The sequence below is a fragment of the Chrysemys picta genome, chromosome 13, assembly GCF_011386835.1.
Source record: "Chrysemys picta bellii isolate R12L10 chromosome 13, ASM1138683v2, whole genome shotgun sequence".
In the NCBI taxonomy this organism is placed as follows: domain Eukaryota; kingdom Metazoa; phylum Chordata; order Testudines; family Emydidae; genus Chrysemys; species Chrysemys picta.
Window position 1 is genome coordinate 19,927,494 of NC_088803.1, and position 16,717 is coordinate 19,944,210.

The 16,717-nt window shown below is 50.3% G+C and overlaps 1 protein-coding gene across 1 annotated transcript in view; it reads right to left on the bottom strand.

Moving 5' to 3' along the window:
- Positions 1-16,717, bottom strand: part of LOC112060933 (cytosolic phospholipase A2 gamma-like) — a gene marked incomplete at its 5' end in the record, with an annotated part of 39,024 nt that continues 22,307 nt past the window's right edge. Inside the window, 1 exon segment of the mRNA XM_065565220.1 lies at positions 1-1,038. Within this exon segment, the coding sequence (XP_065421292.1) occupies positions 865-1,038 (174 nt within the window).

The following is a 16,717-nucleotide window of genomic DNA, read 5'->3' on the forward strand; positions in this document are numbered from 1 at the left end:
TCCCTAGGTGCCCGTGGGCGTGTCCATGGCTGCCCTGCTCTAAGCATAAAGATGCCTAAGCCCCACTACAATGCACAAACTCTGCACAGCTTGCCTGTGGGGACCACCACTGCAGGCTATAAGCCGAGGGACTAGAGCCCACATCTGTGAACTCAGAGGGGAGTGCTGCATCCATCAGGCTTCTCACCCTTGCTCTCTCTCTCTTTCTGGTGAAATTTCTCTTTAATTCTTTAATCAACAGTGGAACAGCTTCAACGGGGGAATTGAAGCCACCATCCTCCCCCCTTCGCTCCTGCCCTCGCACCATGACACTATCCCACTGCCCAGTGACAAGGGCCCTCACCTCAGAGGTAGCAGATGTCTCTTCAAATCCCTTCTCCCCTTGAGTCAGTGAGAGGACTTGACCTGGGGTCTCCTCGGTCTCAGCTGAGTATGCTGACTACTGGGCTAACAGTTCTGAGGGAGGCCATCTTCCTCCTTCTTGCACCAGGACTCAGGTTCCACAGGTGAGGTAGGCAGAGGAATGGCTGTCTTTCCTGGGTCAGGAATCACTCAGGGGCTTAGGCCCCTGGACACCGAGATAGTGGCTGCAGTGCACATGCCCCAAGGCTGAAACATAGGCACCCAGGGAAATTTCACTGCAACAACTTAAGTGCCAAGGGAGTTTAGATACTACAGGGTTCTGTGGCAGCTGAGCAAGACTTTTGTGAATCCCAGGGGTGCTTAAATCTGGGACTCAGGCACCTACAGGGGCAGTTAGGTGCCTAAATCCCTTTGTGAATCTTATCCAGGAAAACTAACTCCTCCCTGCTCTACTTAGGTTCTAATTGGTCACAGTGAACAGCCTTGCTGGAAATGTGCGAGTCAGAGCCAGACACAGATTTTCTGCTCTTCATGAAAGGACGACACAATCTGCTGGATCTCCTTCTGAATCCTCTCCTTGTTGTTGGATACATTCATCTTTGCTCTTTTGAGGAGTTGTTTGACATCGTCCTCTGGGTAGGATGAAGTAAAGGTGGTAAACCTGTGTCTGAAGTCCTCTCTTTCACCTAGGAATAAAACAGGTGGGTAAGTGCCTGTAGTGGGGCGGACTGCCCCACTCCCTGAGAGTGTGGGCTGCAGCAGGCCAGTGTGCCTGCGCAGACGGGCAGCCAATCAGAGAAGGGCTTAGTGGGAGCCAATCAGGGCCCAGATTGGAGACAGACAATGAGGGCCAGGCTCAGCCCTATAAAAAGACTGCTCAGAGAGAGAGCAGGCAGTCTGTCCCAGGCCTTCGAGAGGGGAAGATCTGTCTCCAGAGGTGGGATACTAGCACCTGGGACAGCGCAGCGCAGTGCTGGGCAGGCCTGGGGGAGCAGAAGGGAACTCCAGCCCAGTGTCTGCCAGGCTGCAGGCCCTGAGGGGAAGGGCCTAGCCGGTGCGAGGGGCCAAAGGGGAAGCGGCCCAGGGATGTGGACAGACGGAGGGAGAGAAGGAGGGCAGGACGGCTGCCACTAGAGGGTTCCTGGGTTGGGACCCAGAGTAGTGGGGGGGGGCTGGGTCCCCCCCTTCTCCCTTGCCTTACATCCGGCCGACAGGAGTGGCCGTCTTGGGCTGCACAAACCCCCTGCCAAGAGGGGTGTGACTTTGGGGGTGCAGTTGCCCACATTGGCTGGGGCGCAAAGAGACAGTTAATTGACACCCCTCTCCCGGAAGGGGGTGTGGATGGACTAAGGGCACTGCCAGAGGGCAGTGGCTTGAAAAGGATGACGCGAGCTGGTGAGCGACGCGGGCTCAGACGCCAACCGAGGGCGAGACGATGGATGGGACACCACCAAGAGGGGGTGCTCCACTGGACAGAGCTAATTCCCAGAGACAACCAGCAGGAGGCACCAGGTGGTGAGTCCCATCCCTGTCACAGTGCCAAATAGAAAGAAACAATTGTACTGCTTTTACACTTTTACTGCTCCCAGAACCATAGAATCCAGATACCTAAAGAGGCAGGAGAACAACATAGCCAAGTCCTGAGGTTTTCATAGACTCACAGAAATGTCAGGCTGAAAGGGACCTTGAGAGGTCACCAACTCTAGCTTCCTGTGCTGAGGCAGGACCAAGTGAACCTCCACCATCCCTGACAGGTTTTTGTCCAAGCTGTTCCTAAAATCTTCAGATGGGGATTCCACTACATCCCTTTGAAGCCTATTTTTCCTATTTTTTCCCCCACACAAAATAACATGTGACCTGACAACTAGTGACATTATCATAGACAATAAAGGGGAAGAGAAGCAGATCTACATAAGTAAAGAACATGTCACAGATTTTCAGACCAATTTGAATGAATTCAGATCAGCAGGGCTGAAGGAATTAGCTGAAGAAATCTCGGAGTCACTGGCAATAATATTTATGAACTTACGGATGACAGGAGAGGTCCCGGAAGACTGGAGAAGGGCTAACATAACGCTCATCTTTAAAAATTGGAAAAATAACAAGCCGGGGAATTATGGACCAATCAGGCCGACTTAAATATCTGGGAAACTACTAAAGCAACGTATAAAAGATTTAATTTGTGAATACCTAGAGAATGAAGAGATAATCACTAGAAGCCAGCATGGATTTACCTAAAACAAATCATGTCAAACCAGCTTTATTTCCTTCTTTGACAGGGTAACTGATTTGGTGGATAGGGGGAATGCAGTGGACATAATATACTTGGACTTCAGCAAGGCTTTTGACACAGTCTCACATGGCATTCTGATAAGTAAGCTGGAGAAATGCAGGCTCGACAGAACTACTATTAAGCGGTTAAACCATAATTGGTTAAACAACTACAAACAAAGAGTAACTATTAATGGAATGATGTTGGATTGGAAGGAGGTCTCAGATGGGGTTCCCCAGGGATCTGTTCTGGGTCTGGTGTTGTTTAACAGCTTTATTAAAAACCTGCATGTAGGAATAGAGAGCATACTGGTCAAGTTTGCAGATGACACAAATCTAGAGGACTTTGGAGGACAGAGGTAAGATTCAGAGGGATCTTGATGCATTGGAGAACAGGGCTATAGAGAACAAAATGAAATTCAACAAAGACAAATGTGAGGTCCCTCCCAGGACCCGGTGCCCCTTATCTTTTGGGTGATGCCCCCTGGCAATACCCCCACAGTCTCAGGGTCTCCCCACCCAGGTGAACCCCCAACCCTCTATCCCCACCTTGCCTTAGTCATAGGCTACTGCCAGTCACCATCTAGCCCCCGCTCACTGGGGCGGATTGCAGTATAATTGCCACTCATCATTGGCAAGGAGGGTTTGGACCTGCTGCCTCTGCCTACCCTTGGGTTGCCCTCTGCAACCGCAGTACCCTTCTTGGCCTTTAACAAGGGATTGTGTTAGAGGATTGAAGGGGAGAGCCCTGGCCCTGAAACAAAGCTGAACCTAGAGATGTTGTGGAGGAAGAAGGTCTGTAAAAGGCCATGGGAGGAGGAAGCCCAGGGAGGCAGCAGCCGCAGAAGCTTGAAGGATCAGAACTCATCTGTTGTTTATAGGGCCCCTGGGCTGACACCCGGTAGAGTGCGAGGGCCAGGGTTCTCCTATCAGCCACTGGAGAAAACGGCCTAGGGTCCTTGAGAAGGGGACAAGGACGACTGGAAGCCATGGGGCAAGGTTGTACAAGCTCCCTAGGATGTAGAGTTGGTGCCGGAGTCCTGATATAAGGACACTGGACCTTTATTTGTGGGAACCTGGTACCCAGGAAGGGGAGGATGTACATTGTGACCTGGCTGGAGGGACAAGTCCTGGAAAAAGACAGCCCACCAGGGTGGTGATCAGCTGGGGGCTCCAGATGGGGAGAGAGCTGCTAGGCCACCCCTGGCCACAAAGAGGTGCTCTACTGATGAGCTAACCCCTACCCACCTCTCTCAGTTTATCTATTTTATTTCACTACCCTTTGCAAACTAGTGAAAATGCAGAATAATCTTCCAGACACCTTTTTTTGCTGGACAGCCATAAGGTTGATGGGAGTTAGGTGCCCAAATCCTTTTGTGGATCTGCCTTTGTATTTACAGTGCAGCAGGTCAAAGCTGAATCTGTCCACTGAGTCCAAGGGAGTTTGTATCCCCCTTTCCACTCCCTGCTGAAGGTGACCTATTCTGCCACATCTCCTCTCAGTTACAAAGGGTGCAAATCCAGAGAAATCCATTTGATTTGGGTAAAATATAAATAAAATTATTTAAAACATTGATCAATAAGGATTTGCACTTTTGGCTTGATTAGCATGAACCAAAGGGCCTAATTTCTGTCTCCAGGGTGACTCTCAAAGAATTGAAAAGCAGCACATTTAAAACTGGTGATGGGAGATTATTTAGTAGAGCACCTGAGTGATCTGTGGAACTCATTGCTGCAGGATACTAGCAGGACCCAGTTCTCAGAAGGATTGTAGGAAGGGTTGGATATTATACGAACATCCATGGCTGTATCAGACTGGACTAAGAGACAATGCAAAAGATATTAAACCTGCCTGAATAAACCCATACATGAACTAGTTCCCTGGGAAAGGTTTATTCTTAATTGTTTATTAAAGGGTTTTGTGCCTCTCCTTGTGAATCATGTGGTGTTGGCCACTGTCAGAGTCAGCACAGAGGGTTAGATGGACCCAGTTCTGGTAGACAGTCGCAATACTTGAGCTCCTCTGCTCATTTTCACTAGTCAGTCAGGTGTAGCTCCATTTCAGTCTGTGAGCTCCGATTCAGACACATGGGGCGAGGTTCACAGTGGAACTCAGGTGTTGAGTTACTGAGGGTATGTCTACACTACGAAATTAGGTCGAATTAATAGAAGCCGGTTTTATAGAAATCGGTTGTATACAGCCGATTGTGTGTGTCCCCACATAAAATGCTCTAAGTGCATTAAGTCGGCGGACCGCGTCCACAGTACCGAGGCTAGCGTCGACTTCCGGAGCGTTGCACTATGGGTAGCTATCCCACAGTTCCCGCAGTCTCCGCCGCCCATTGGAATTCTGGGTTGAGATCCCAATGCCCGGATGATGCAAAACAGTGTCGCGGGAGGTTCTGGGTACATGTCGTCAGGCCCCTCCCCCTCCGTCAGAGCAACGGCAGACATTAGATTCGCGCCTTTTTACCTGGGTTACCTGTGCAGACAACATACCACGGCAAGCATGGAGCCCGCTCAGCTCACCGTCACCATATGTCATCTGGGTGCCAGCAGACGTGGGACTGCATTGCTACACAGCAGCAGCAGCTAACTGCCTTTTGGTGATAGACGGTGCAGCATGACTGGTAGCCTTCATCGGCGATCTGGATGCTGGCAGTTGTGGGGCTGGCAGCCGTAGGGCTGCATTGCACCAGCCCCTTGCCTTTTGCCTTTTGGCAGTAGATGGTGTATTACGACTGGTAACCATCCTATTACAAGTTGGATCATCGCACATTAGCAGAGTCTTCCCTGAGCAGTAGATTGTGCAATAGGCCTGAAGGCCATCGTAGTACACTAACTGCCAAGCGTCCAGTATTTGCTGCCAAGCACCCAGAAGATGCCGAGGGCTATCAGTCATGCTTCACCGTCGTCTTAAGATGTAAAAAATAGATTTGTTCTGTATTCATTTGCTTCCCCCTCTCTCCGTCAAATCAACGGCCTGCTAAACCCAGGGTTTTCAGTTTAATCTTTGGGGGGACCATTCTGTGTGACAGTTGTTTGTGTTTCTCCCTGATGCACAGCCACCTTTGTTGATTTTAATTCCCTGTACCTGTACTTCATGTCGTCACTCGGCCCGCCCTCCCTCCCTCCTTCCCCTGGTCCGTCAGATACTAGTTTCGCGCCTTTTTTCAGACCAGGCGCCATAGCTAGCACAGGGATCATGGAGCCCGCTCAGATCACCGTGGCAATTATGAGCACTATGAACACCACGCGCATTGTCCTGGAGTATATGCAGATCCAGGACATGCCAAGGCGAAACCCGGACCAGCCGAGGAGGCGATTGCAGCGCGGCGACGAGAGTGATGAGGAAATTGACATGGACATAGACCTCTCACAAGGCACAGGCCCCAGCAATGTGGAAATCATGGTGTTACTGGGGCAGGTTCATGGCATGGAACACCGATTCTGGGCCCGGGAAACAAGCACAGACTGGTGGGACCGCATCGTGCTGCAGGTGTGGGACGATTCCCAGTGGCTGCGAAACTTTCGCATGCATAAGGGCACTTTCATGGAACTTTGTGACTTGCTTTCCCCTGCCCTGAAGCGCCAGAATACCAGGATGAGAGCAGCCCTCACAATTTAGAAGCGAGTGGCGATAGCCCTGTGGAAGCTTGCAACACCAGACAGCTACCGGTCAGTCGGGAATCAATTTGGAGTGGGCAAATCTACTGTGGGGGCTGCTGTGATCCAAGTTGCCAGGGCAATAAAAGACCTGGTGATATCAAGGGTAGTGACTCTGGGCAACGTGCAGTCAATAGTGGATGGTTTTGCTGAAATGGGATTCCCAAACTGTGGTGGGGCCATAGACGGAACCCATATCCCTATCTTGGAACCGGAGCACCAAGCCACCGAGTACATAAACCGCAAGGGGTACTTTTCAATGCTGCTGCAAGCCCTGGTGGATCACAAGGGATGTTTCACCAACATCAACGTGGGATGGCCGGGAAAGGTACATGATGCTCCCGTCTTCAGGCACTCTGGTCTGTTTCGAAAGCTGGAGGAAGGGACTTTCTTCCCAGACCAGAAAGTAACCGTTGGGGATGTTGAAATGCCTATCATGATCCTTGGGGACCCAGCCTACCCCTTAATGCCATGGCTCATGAAGCCGTACACAGGCAGCCTGGACAGGAGTCAGGACCTGTTCAACTATAGGCTGAGCAAGTGCCGAATGGTGGTGGAATGTGCATTTGGACGTTTAAAAGCGGGCTGGCGCACCTTACTGATTCGCTCAGACCTCAGCGAAAATAATATCCCCATTGTTATTGCTCCTTGCTGTGCGCTCCACAATATCTGTGAGAGTAAGGGGGAGACATTTATGGTGGGGTGGGAGGTTGAGGCAACTCGCCTGGCCGCTGATTACGCGCAGCCAGACACCAGGGCGGTTAGAGGAGCACAGCAGGGTGCGGTGCGCATCAGAGAAGCTTTGAAAACGAGTTTTGTGAGTGGCCAGGCTACGGTCATAGAACATAGAATATCAGAGTTGGAAGGGACCTCAAGAGGTCATCTAGTCCAACCCCCTGCTCAAAGCAGGACCAATTCCCAGCTAAATTATCCCAGCCAGGGCTTTGTCAAGCCGGGCCTTAAAAACCTCCAAGGAAGGAGACTCCACCACCTCCCTAGGTAACGCATTCCAGTGTTTCACCACCCTCCTAGTGAAATACTTTTTCCTGATATCCAACCTGGACCTCACCCACCGCAACTTGAGACCATTGCTCCTTGTTCTGTCATCTGCCACCACTGAGAACAGCCGAGCTCCATCCTCTTTGGAACCCCCCTTCAGGTAGTTGAAGGCTGCTATCAAATCCCCCCTCATTCTTCTCTTCTGGAGACTAAACAATCCCAGTTCTCTCAGCCTCTCCTCATAAGTCATGTGCTCCAGACCCCTAATCATTTTTGTTGCCCTCTGCTGGACTCTTTCCAATTTTTCCACATCCTTCTTGTAGTGTGGGGCCAAAAACTGGACACAGTATTCCAGATGAGGCCTCACCAATGTCGAATAAAGGGGAACGATTACGTTCCTCGATCTGCTGGCAATGCCCCTACTTATACAGCCCAAAATGCCGTTAGCCTTCTTGGCAACAAGAGCACACTGTTGACTCATATCCAGCTTCTCGTCCACTGTGACCCCTAGGTCCTTTTCAGCAGAACTGCTACCTAGCCATTCGGTCCCTAGTCTGTAGCAGTGCATGGGATTCTTCCGTCCTAAGTGCAGGACTCTGCACTTGTCCTTGTTGAACCGCATCAGGTTTTTTTCTGCCCAATCCTCTAATTTGTCTAGGTCCCTCTGTATCCGATCCCTACCCTCTAGTGTATCTACCATGCCTCCTAGTTTAGTGTCATCTGCAAACTTGCTGAGAGTGCAGTCCACACCATCCTCCAGATCATTAATAAAGATATTAAACAAAACCGGCCCCAGGACCGACCCTTGGGGCACTCCACTCGAAACCGGCTGCCAACTAGACATGGAGCCATTGATCACTACCCGTTGAGCCCGACGATCTAGCCAGCTTTCTATCCACCTTACAGTCCATTCATCCAGCCCATACTTCTTTAACTTGGTGGCAAGAATACTGTGGGAGACAGTATCAAAAGCTTTGCTAAAGTCAAGAAATAACACATCCACTGCTTTCCCCTCATCCACAGAGCCAGTTATCTCATCATAGAAGGCAATTAGGTTAGTCAGGCATGACTTCCCCTTCGCGAATCCATGCTGACTGTTCCTGATCACTTTCCTTTCCTCTAAATGTTTCATAATTGATTCCTTGAGGACCTGCTCCATAATTTTTCCAGGGACTGAGGTGAGGCTGACTGGCCTGTAGTTCCCCGGATCCTCCTTCTTCCCTTTTTTAAAGATGGGCACTACATTAGCCTTTTTCCAGTCATCTGGGACCTCCCCCGATCGCCATGAGTTTTCAAAAATAATGGCTAATGGCTCTGCAATCTCACCCGCCAACTCCTTTAGCACCCTCGGATGCAGCGCATCCGGCCCCATGGACTTGTACACGTCCAGTTTTTCTAAATAGTCGCGAACCACTTCTTTCTCCACAGAGGGCTGGTCACCTTCTCCCCATGCTGTACTGCCCAGTGCAGCAATCTGGGAGCTGACCTTGTGCGTGAAGACAGAGGCAAAAAAATCATTGAGTACATTAGCTTTTTCCATATCCTCGGTCACTAGGTTGCCTCCCTCATTCAGTAAGGGGCCCGCACTTTCCTTGATTTTCTTCTTGTTGCTAACATACCTGAAGAAACCCTTCTTGTTACTCTTAACATCTCTTGCTAACTGCAACTCCAAGTGTGATTTGGCCTTCCTGATTTCACTCCTGCACGCCTGAGCAATATTTTTATACTCCTCCCTGGTCATTTGTCCAATCTTCCACTTCTTATAAGCCTCTTTTTTGCGTTTAAATCAGCAAGGATTTCACTGTTTAGCCAAGCTGGTCGCCTGCCATATTTACTATTCTTTCTACACATCGGGATGGTTTGTTCCTGCAACCTCAATAAGGATTCTTTAAAATACAGCCAGCTCTCCTGGACCCCTTTGCCCTTCATGTTATTCTCCCAGGGGATCTTGCCCATCTGTTCCCTGAGGGAGTCAAAGTCTGCTTTTCTGAAGTCCAGGGTCCATATTCTGCTGCTCTCCTTTCTTCCTTGTGTCAGGATCCTGAACTCGACCATCTCATGGTCACTGCCTCCCAGGTTCCCATCCACTTTTGCTTCCCCTACTAGTTCTTCCCTGTTTGTGAGCAGCAGGTCAAGAAAAGCTTTGCCCCTAGTTGGTTCCTCCAGCACTTGCACCAGGAAATTGTCCCCTACGCTTTCCAAAAATTTCCTGGATTGCCTGTGCACCGCTGTATTGCTCTCCCAGCAGATATCAGGGTGATTAAAGTCTCCCATGAGAACCAGGGCCTGCGATCTAGCAACTTCTGCTAGTTGCCAGAAGAAAGCCTCGTCCACCTCATCCCCCTGGTCTGGTGGTCTATAGCAGACTCCAACCACGACATCACCCTTGTTGCTCCCACTTCTCAACTTTATCCAGAGACTCTCAGGTTTTTCTGCAGTATCATACCGGAGCTCTGAGCAGTCATACTCCTCTCTTACATACAACGCAACTCCCCCACCTTTTCTGCCCTGCCTGTCCTTCCTGAACAGTTTATATCCATCAATGACAGTACTCCAGTCATGTGAGTTATCCCACCAAGTCTCTGTTATTCCAATCACATCATAGTTCCCTGACTGTGCCAGGACTTCCAGTTCTCCCTGCTTGTTTCCCAGGCTTCTTGCATTTGTGTATAGGCACTTAAGATAACTCAATGATCGTCCCTCTTTCTCAGCATGAGACAGGAGTCCTCCCCTCTTGCGCTCTCCTGCTTGTGCTTCCTCCCAGGATCCCATTTCCCCACTTACCTCAGGGCTTTGGTCTCCTTCCCCCGGTGAACCTAGTTTAAAGCCCTCCTCACTAGGTTAGCCAGCCTGCTGGCGAAGATGCTCTTCCCTCTCTTCGTTAGGTGGAGCCCGTCTCTGCCTAGCACTCCTTCTTCTTGGAACACCATCCCATGGTCGAAGAATCCAAAGCCTTCTCTCCGACACCACCTGCGTAGCCATTCGTTGACTTCCACGATTCGACGGTCTCTACCCCGGCCTTTTCCTTGCACAGGGAGGATGGACGAGAACACCACTTGCGCCTCAAACTCCTTTATCCTTCTTCCCAGAGCCACGTAGTCTGCAGTGATCCGCTCAAGGTCATTCTTGGCAGTATCATTGGTGCCCACGTGGAGAAGCAGGAAGGGGTAGCGATCCGAGGGCTTGATGAGTCTCGGCAGTCTCTCCGTCACATCGTGTATCCTAGCTCCTGGCAAGCAGCAGACCTCTCGGTTTTCCCGGTCCGGGCGGCAGATAGATGACTCAGTCCCCCTGAGGAGGGAGTCCCCGACCACCACCACCCTCCTCCTCCTCTTGGGAGTGGTGGTCGTGGAACCCCCATCCCTAGGACAGTGCATCTTTTGCCTTCCAATCGGTGGAGTCTCCTTCTGCTCCCTTCCCTCAGATGGGCCATCTAGTCCACTCTCCGCATTAGCACCTGTAGAGAGAACATGGAAACGATTGCTCACCTGTATCTCCATTGCTGGTGCATGGACGCTCCTCTTTCTTCTTCTGGAGGTCACATGCTGCCAAACCTCCTCACAATCCTTCTGTCCCTGCTGCGCCTGCTCTGAATCTTCAGAACATTGTGGCCGTAGAAGCATCTCCTGACGTCTGTCCAGGAAATCTTCATTTTCCCTTATGCAACGCAGAGTCGATACTTGTTTCTCCAGCCCTCGAACCTTCTCCTCCAATATGGAGACCAGCTTGCACTTTGTACAGACAAAGTCACTTCTGTCCTGCGGAAGAAAGACAAACATGGCACAACCTGTGCAGGTTACAACAGCTGATCGCTCACCTTCCATATCACCGTCCTCTTAGGAGCTTCCTCAACTGTTGCAGGAACTACTCGGAGAAACCTGCAGATGAAAGCCTCAGTGCGCTCTCCCCACGCGAACTCCCAGGCAAACTCCTGCTGTTAGTCTCTGCTGTTCGCCGCTCAGCTGGTTCGCTGCTAACTGCCCTTATATAACAGTCAGGCCCACTCAAGGCCCACCTGGAACAAAGCACTCCCAATTCACACGGTGTGAAACTTCTGTTTGTTTCTCCTTGATGAACCCTCCACCCCCCCCCACCCGGTTCACTCTACTTCCCTGTAAACCAACCACCCTCCCCTCCCCTCCCCACTTCGAGCACCGCTTGCAGAGGCAATAAAGTCATTGTTATTTCACATTCATGCATTCTTTATTAATTCCTCACACAAGTAGGGGGATAATTGCCAAGGCATCCCGGGATGGGTGGGGGAGGAGGGAAGGAAAAGGACACACTGCAGTTTAAAACTTTAACTCTTATTGACGGCCAGCCTTCTGATGCTCGGGCAATCATCTGGGGTGGAGTGACTGGGTGGCCGGAGGCCCCCCCCAGCGTGTTCTTGGGCGTCTGGGTGAGGAGGCTATGGAACTTGGGGAGGAGGGCTGTTGGTTACACAGGGGCTGTAGCGGCGGTCTCTGCTCCTGCTGCCTTTCCTGCAGCTCAACCATACGCTGGAGAATATCAGTTTGATGCTCCAGCAGACGGAGCATTGACTCTTGCCTTCTGTCTGCAAGCTGATGCCACCTATCATCTTCAGCCCGCCACTTGCTCTTTTCATCCCACCATTCAGCCCGCCACCTCTCCTCTCGTTCATATTGTGCTTTTCTCATGTCTGACATTGACTACGTCCACGCATTCTGCTGTGCTCTATCAGCGTGGGAGGACATCTGGAGCTCATAGAATCATAGAATCATAGAATATCAGAGTTGGAAGGGACCTCAAGAGGTCATCTAGTCCAACCCCCTGCTCAAAGCAGGACCAATTCCCAGCTAAATCATCCCAGCCAGGGCTTTGTCAAGCCGGGCCTTAAAAACCTCCAAGGAAGGAGACTCCACCACCTCCCTAGGTAACGCATTCCAGTGTTTCACCACCCTCCTAGTGAAATCGTTTTTCCTGATATCCAACCTGGACTTCCCCCACCGCAACTTGAGACCATTGCTCCTTGTTCTGTCATCTGCCACCACTGAGAACAGCCGAGCTCCATCCTCTTTGGAACCCCCGTTCAGGTAGTTGAAGGCTGCTATCAAATCCCCCCTCATTCTTCTCTTCTGGAGACTAAACAATCCCAGTTCTCTCAGCCTCTCCTCATAAGTCATATGCTCCAGACCCCTAATCATTTTTGTTGCCCTCCGCTGGACTCTTTCCAATTTTTCCACATCCTTCTTGTAGTGTGGGGCCCAAAACTGGACACAGTATTCCAGATGAGGCCTCACCAATGTCGAATAAAGGGGAACGATCACGTTCCTCGATCTGCTGGCAATGCCCCTACTTATAAAGCCCAAAATGCCGTTAGCCTTCTTGGCAACAAGAGCACACTGTTGACTCATATCCAGCTTCTCGTCCACTGTGACCCCTAGGTCCTTTTCAGCAGAACTGCTACCTAGCCATTCGGTCCCTAGTCTGTAGCAGTGCATGGGATTCTTCCGTCCTAAGTGCAGGACTCTGCACTTGTCCTTGTTGAACCTCATCAGGTTTTTTTCGGCCCAATCCTCTAATTTGTCTAGGTCCCTCTGTATCCGATCCCTACCCTCTAGTGTATCTACCACGCCTCCTAGTTTAGTGTCATCTGCAAACTTGCTGAGAGTGCAGTCCACACCATCCTCCAGATCATTAATAAAGATATTAAACAAAACCGGCCCCAGGACCGACCCTTGGGGCACTCCGCTTGAAACCGGCTGCCAACTAGACATGGAGCCATTGATCACTACCCGTTGAGCCCGACGATCTAGCCAGCTTTCTATCCACCTTACAGTCCATTCATCCAGCCCATACTTCTTTAACTTGGTGGCAAGAATACTGTGGGAGACAGTATCAAAAGCTTTGCTAAAGTCAAGAAATAACACATCCACTGCTTTCCCCTCATCCACAGAGCCAGTTATCTCATCATAGAAGGCAATTAGGTTAGTCAGGCACGACTTCCCCTTCGTGAATCCATGCTGACTGTTCCTGATCACTTTCCTTTCCTCTAAATGTTTCATAATTGATTCCTTGAGGACCTGCTCCATAATTTTTCCAGGGAATGAGGTGAGGCTGACTGGCCTGTAGTTCCCCGGATCCTCCTTCTTCCCTTTTTTAAAGATGGGCACTACATTAGCCTTTTTCCAGTCATCTGGGACCTCCCCCGATCGCCATGAGTTTTCAAAAATAATGGCTAATGGCTCTGCAATCTCACCCGCCAACTCCTTTAGCACCCTCGGATGCAGCGCATCCGGCCCCATGGACTTGTGCACGTCCAGTTTTTCTAAATAGTCCCGAACCACTTCTTTCTCCACAGAGGGCTGGTCACCTTCTCCCCATGCTGTACTGCCCAGTGCAGCAATCTGGGAGCTGACCTTGTGCGTGAAGACAGAGGCAAAAAAATCATTGAGTACATTAGCTTTTTCCACATCCTCGGTCACTAGGTTGCCTCCCTCATTCAGTAAGGGGCCCACACTTTCCTGGATTTTCTTCTTGTTGCTAACATACCTGAAGAAACCCTTCTTGTTACTCTTAACATCTCTTGCTAACTGCAACTCCAAGTGTGATTTGGCCTTCCTGATTTCACTCCTGCACGCCTGAGCAATATTTTTATACTCCTCCCTGGTCATTTGTCCAATCTTCCACTTCTTATAAGCCTCTTTTTTGCGTTTAAGATCAGCAAGGATTTCACTGTTTAGCCAAGCTGGTCGCCTGCCATATTTACTATTCTTTCTACACATCGGGATGGTTTGTTCCTGCAACCTCAATAAGGATTCTTTAAAATACAGCCAGCTCTCCTGGACCCCTTTGCCCTTCATGTTATTCTCCCAGGGGATCCTGCCCATCTGTTCCCTGAGGGAGTCAAAGTCTGCTTTTCTGAAGTCCAGGGTCCATATTCTGCTGCTCTCCTTTCTTCCTTGTGTCAGGATCCTGAACTCGACCATCTCATGGTCACTGCCTCCCAGGTTCCCATCCACTTTTGCTTCCCCTACTAGTTCTTCCCTGTTTGTGAGCAGCAGGTCAAGAAAAGCTTTGCCCCTAGTTGGTTCCTCCAGCACTTGCACCAGGAAATTGTCCCCTACGCTTTCCAAAAATTTCCTGGATTGCCTGTGCACCGCTGTATTGCTCTCCCAGCAGATATCAGGGTGATTAAAGTCTCCCATGAGAACCAGGGCCTGCGATCTAGCAACTTCTGCTAGTTGCCAGAAGAAAGCCTCGTCCACCTCATCCCCCTGGTCTGGTGGTCTATAGCAGACTCCAACCACGACATCACCCTTGTTGCTCCCACTTCTCAACTTTATCCAGAGACACTCAGGTTTTTCTGCAGTATCATACCGGAGCTCTGAGCAGTCATACTCCTCTCTTACATACAATGCAACTCCCCCACCTTTTCTGCCCTGCCTGTCCTTCCTGAACAGTTTAAATCCATCCATGACAGTACTCCAGTCATGTGAGTTATCCCACCAAGTCTCTGTTATTCCAATCACATCATAGTTCCCTGACTGTGCCAGGACTTCCAGTTCTCCCTGCTTGTTTCCCAGGCTTCTTGCATTTGTGTATAGGCACTTAAGATAACTCAATGATCGTCCCTCTTTCTCAGCATGAGACAGGAGTCCTCCCCTCTTGCGCTCTCCTGCTTGTGCTTCCTCCCAGGATCCCATTTCCCCACTTACCTCAGGGCTTTGGTCTCCTTCCCCCGGTGAACCTAGTTTAAAGCTCTCCTCACTAGGTTAGCCAGCCTGCTGGCGAAGATGCTCTTCCCTCTCTTCGTGAACATATCGTTCTGCGTCCTTCATTTTCTCTTTCTAATGTTCACTAGCCTCTGCGAAGGAGAAACATTTGCAGCTGGTGGAGGAGAAGGGAGAGGTGGTTAAAAAAGACACATTTTAGAGAACAATGAGTACACTCTTTCATTACAAGGTTGCATTTTTCCTCTTATAGTGAGGGCCTGCCGGTTTGGTATGAGAGATCACTCATGCAGTGCCAGGCAACAGATTTCGGCTTGCAGGCAGCCATGGTAAGCCACAGTCTTTTGGCTTTTTTAACCTTCTTAACATGTGGGAATGGTTTCAAACAGCAGCGCCCTCATTTCCCATATCAAGGATGAATTGGGTTGACCATTTAAAATGGGTTTTCAATGTAAAAGGAGGGGCTGCGGTTTCCGGGTTAACATGCAGCACAAACCCAAGTAAACCACCCCACCACACACACACACGATTCTCTGGGATGATCACTTCACCCCTCACCCCACCGTGTCGTTAACAGCGGGGAACATTTCTGTTCAGAAGAGCAGGAACGGGCACCTCTGAATGTCCCCTTAATAAAATCACCCCATTTCAACCAGGTGACCGTGAATGATATCACTCTCCTGAGGATAACAAAGAGAGATAAGGAATGGATGTTGTCTGCATGCCAGCAAACACCGGGACCATATGCTGCCATGCTTTGTTATGCAATGATTCCAGACTACGTGCTACTGGCCTGGCGTGGTAAAGTGTCCTACCATGGCAGACGGGAAAAGGCAGCCCTCCCCAGAAACCTTTTGCAAAGGCTTTGGGAGTACATGAAGGAGAGCTTTCTGGGGATGTCCCTGGAGGATTTCCGCTCCATCCCCATACACGTTAACAGACTTTTCCAGTAGCTGTACTGGCCGCGATTGCCAGGGCAAATTAATCATTAATCATTAAACACGCTTGCTTTTAAACCATGTGTAATATTTACAAAGGTACACTCACCAGAGGTCTCCTGTGTGCCCTCAGGGTCTTGGGTGAGTTCGGGGGTTACTGGTTCCAGGTCCAGGGTGACAAACATATCCTGGCTGTTGGGGAAACCGGTTTCTCTGCTTCCTTGCTGCTGTGAGCCACCTACATTACCTCCATCCTCATCTTCCTCGTTCCCCGAACCCTCTTCCCTGTGTATTTCTCCATTGACGGAGTCATAGCACACGGTTGGGGTAGTGGTGGCTGCACCCCCTAGAATGGCATGCAGCTCCGCGTAGAAGCGGCAAGTTTGCGGCTCTGCCCTGGACCTTCCATTTGCTTCTCTGGCTTTGTGGTAGGCTTGCCGTAGCTCCTTAATTTTCACGCGGCACTGCTGTGTGTCCCTGTTATGGCCTCGGTCCTTCATGGCCTTGGAGACCTTTTCTAATACTTTGCCATTTATTTTACTGCTACGGAGTTCAGCTAGCACTGATTCATCTCCCCATATGGCGAGCAGATCCCGTACCTCCCGTTCGGTCCATTCTAGAGCTCTTTTGCGATCCTGGGACTCCATCACGGTTACCTGTGCTGATGAGCTCTGCGTAGTTACCTGTGCTCTCCACGCTGGGCAAACAGGAAATGAAATTCAAACATTCGCGGGTCTTTTCCTGTCTACCTGGTCAGTGCATCTGAGTTGAGAGTGCTGTCCA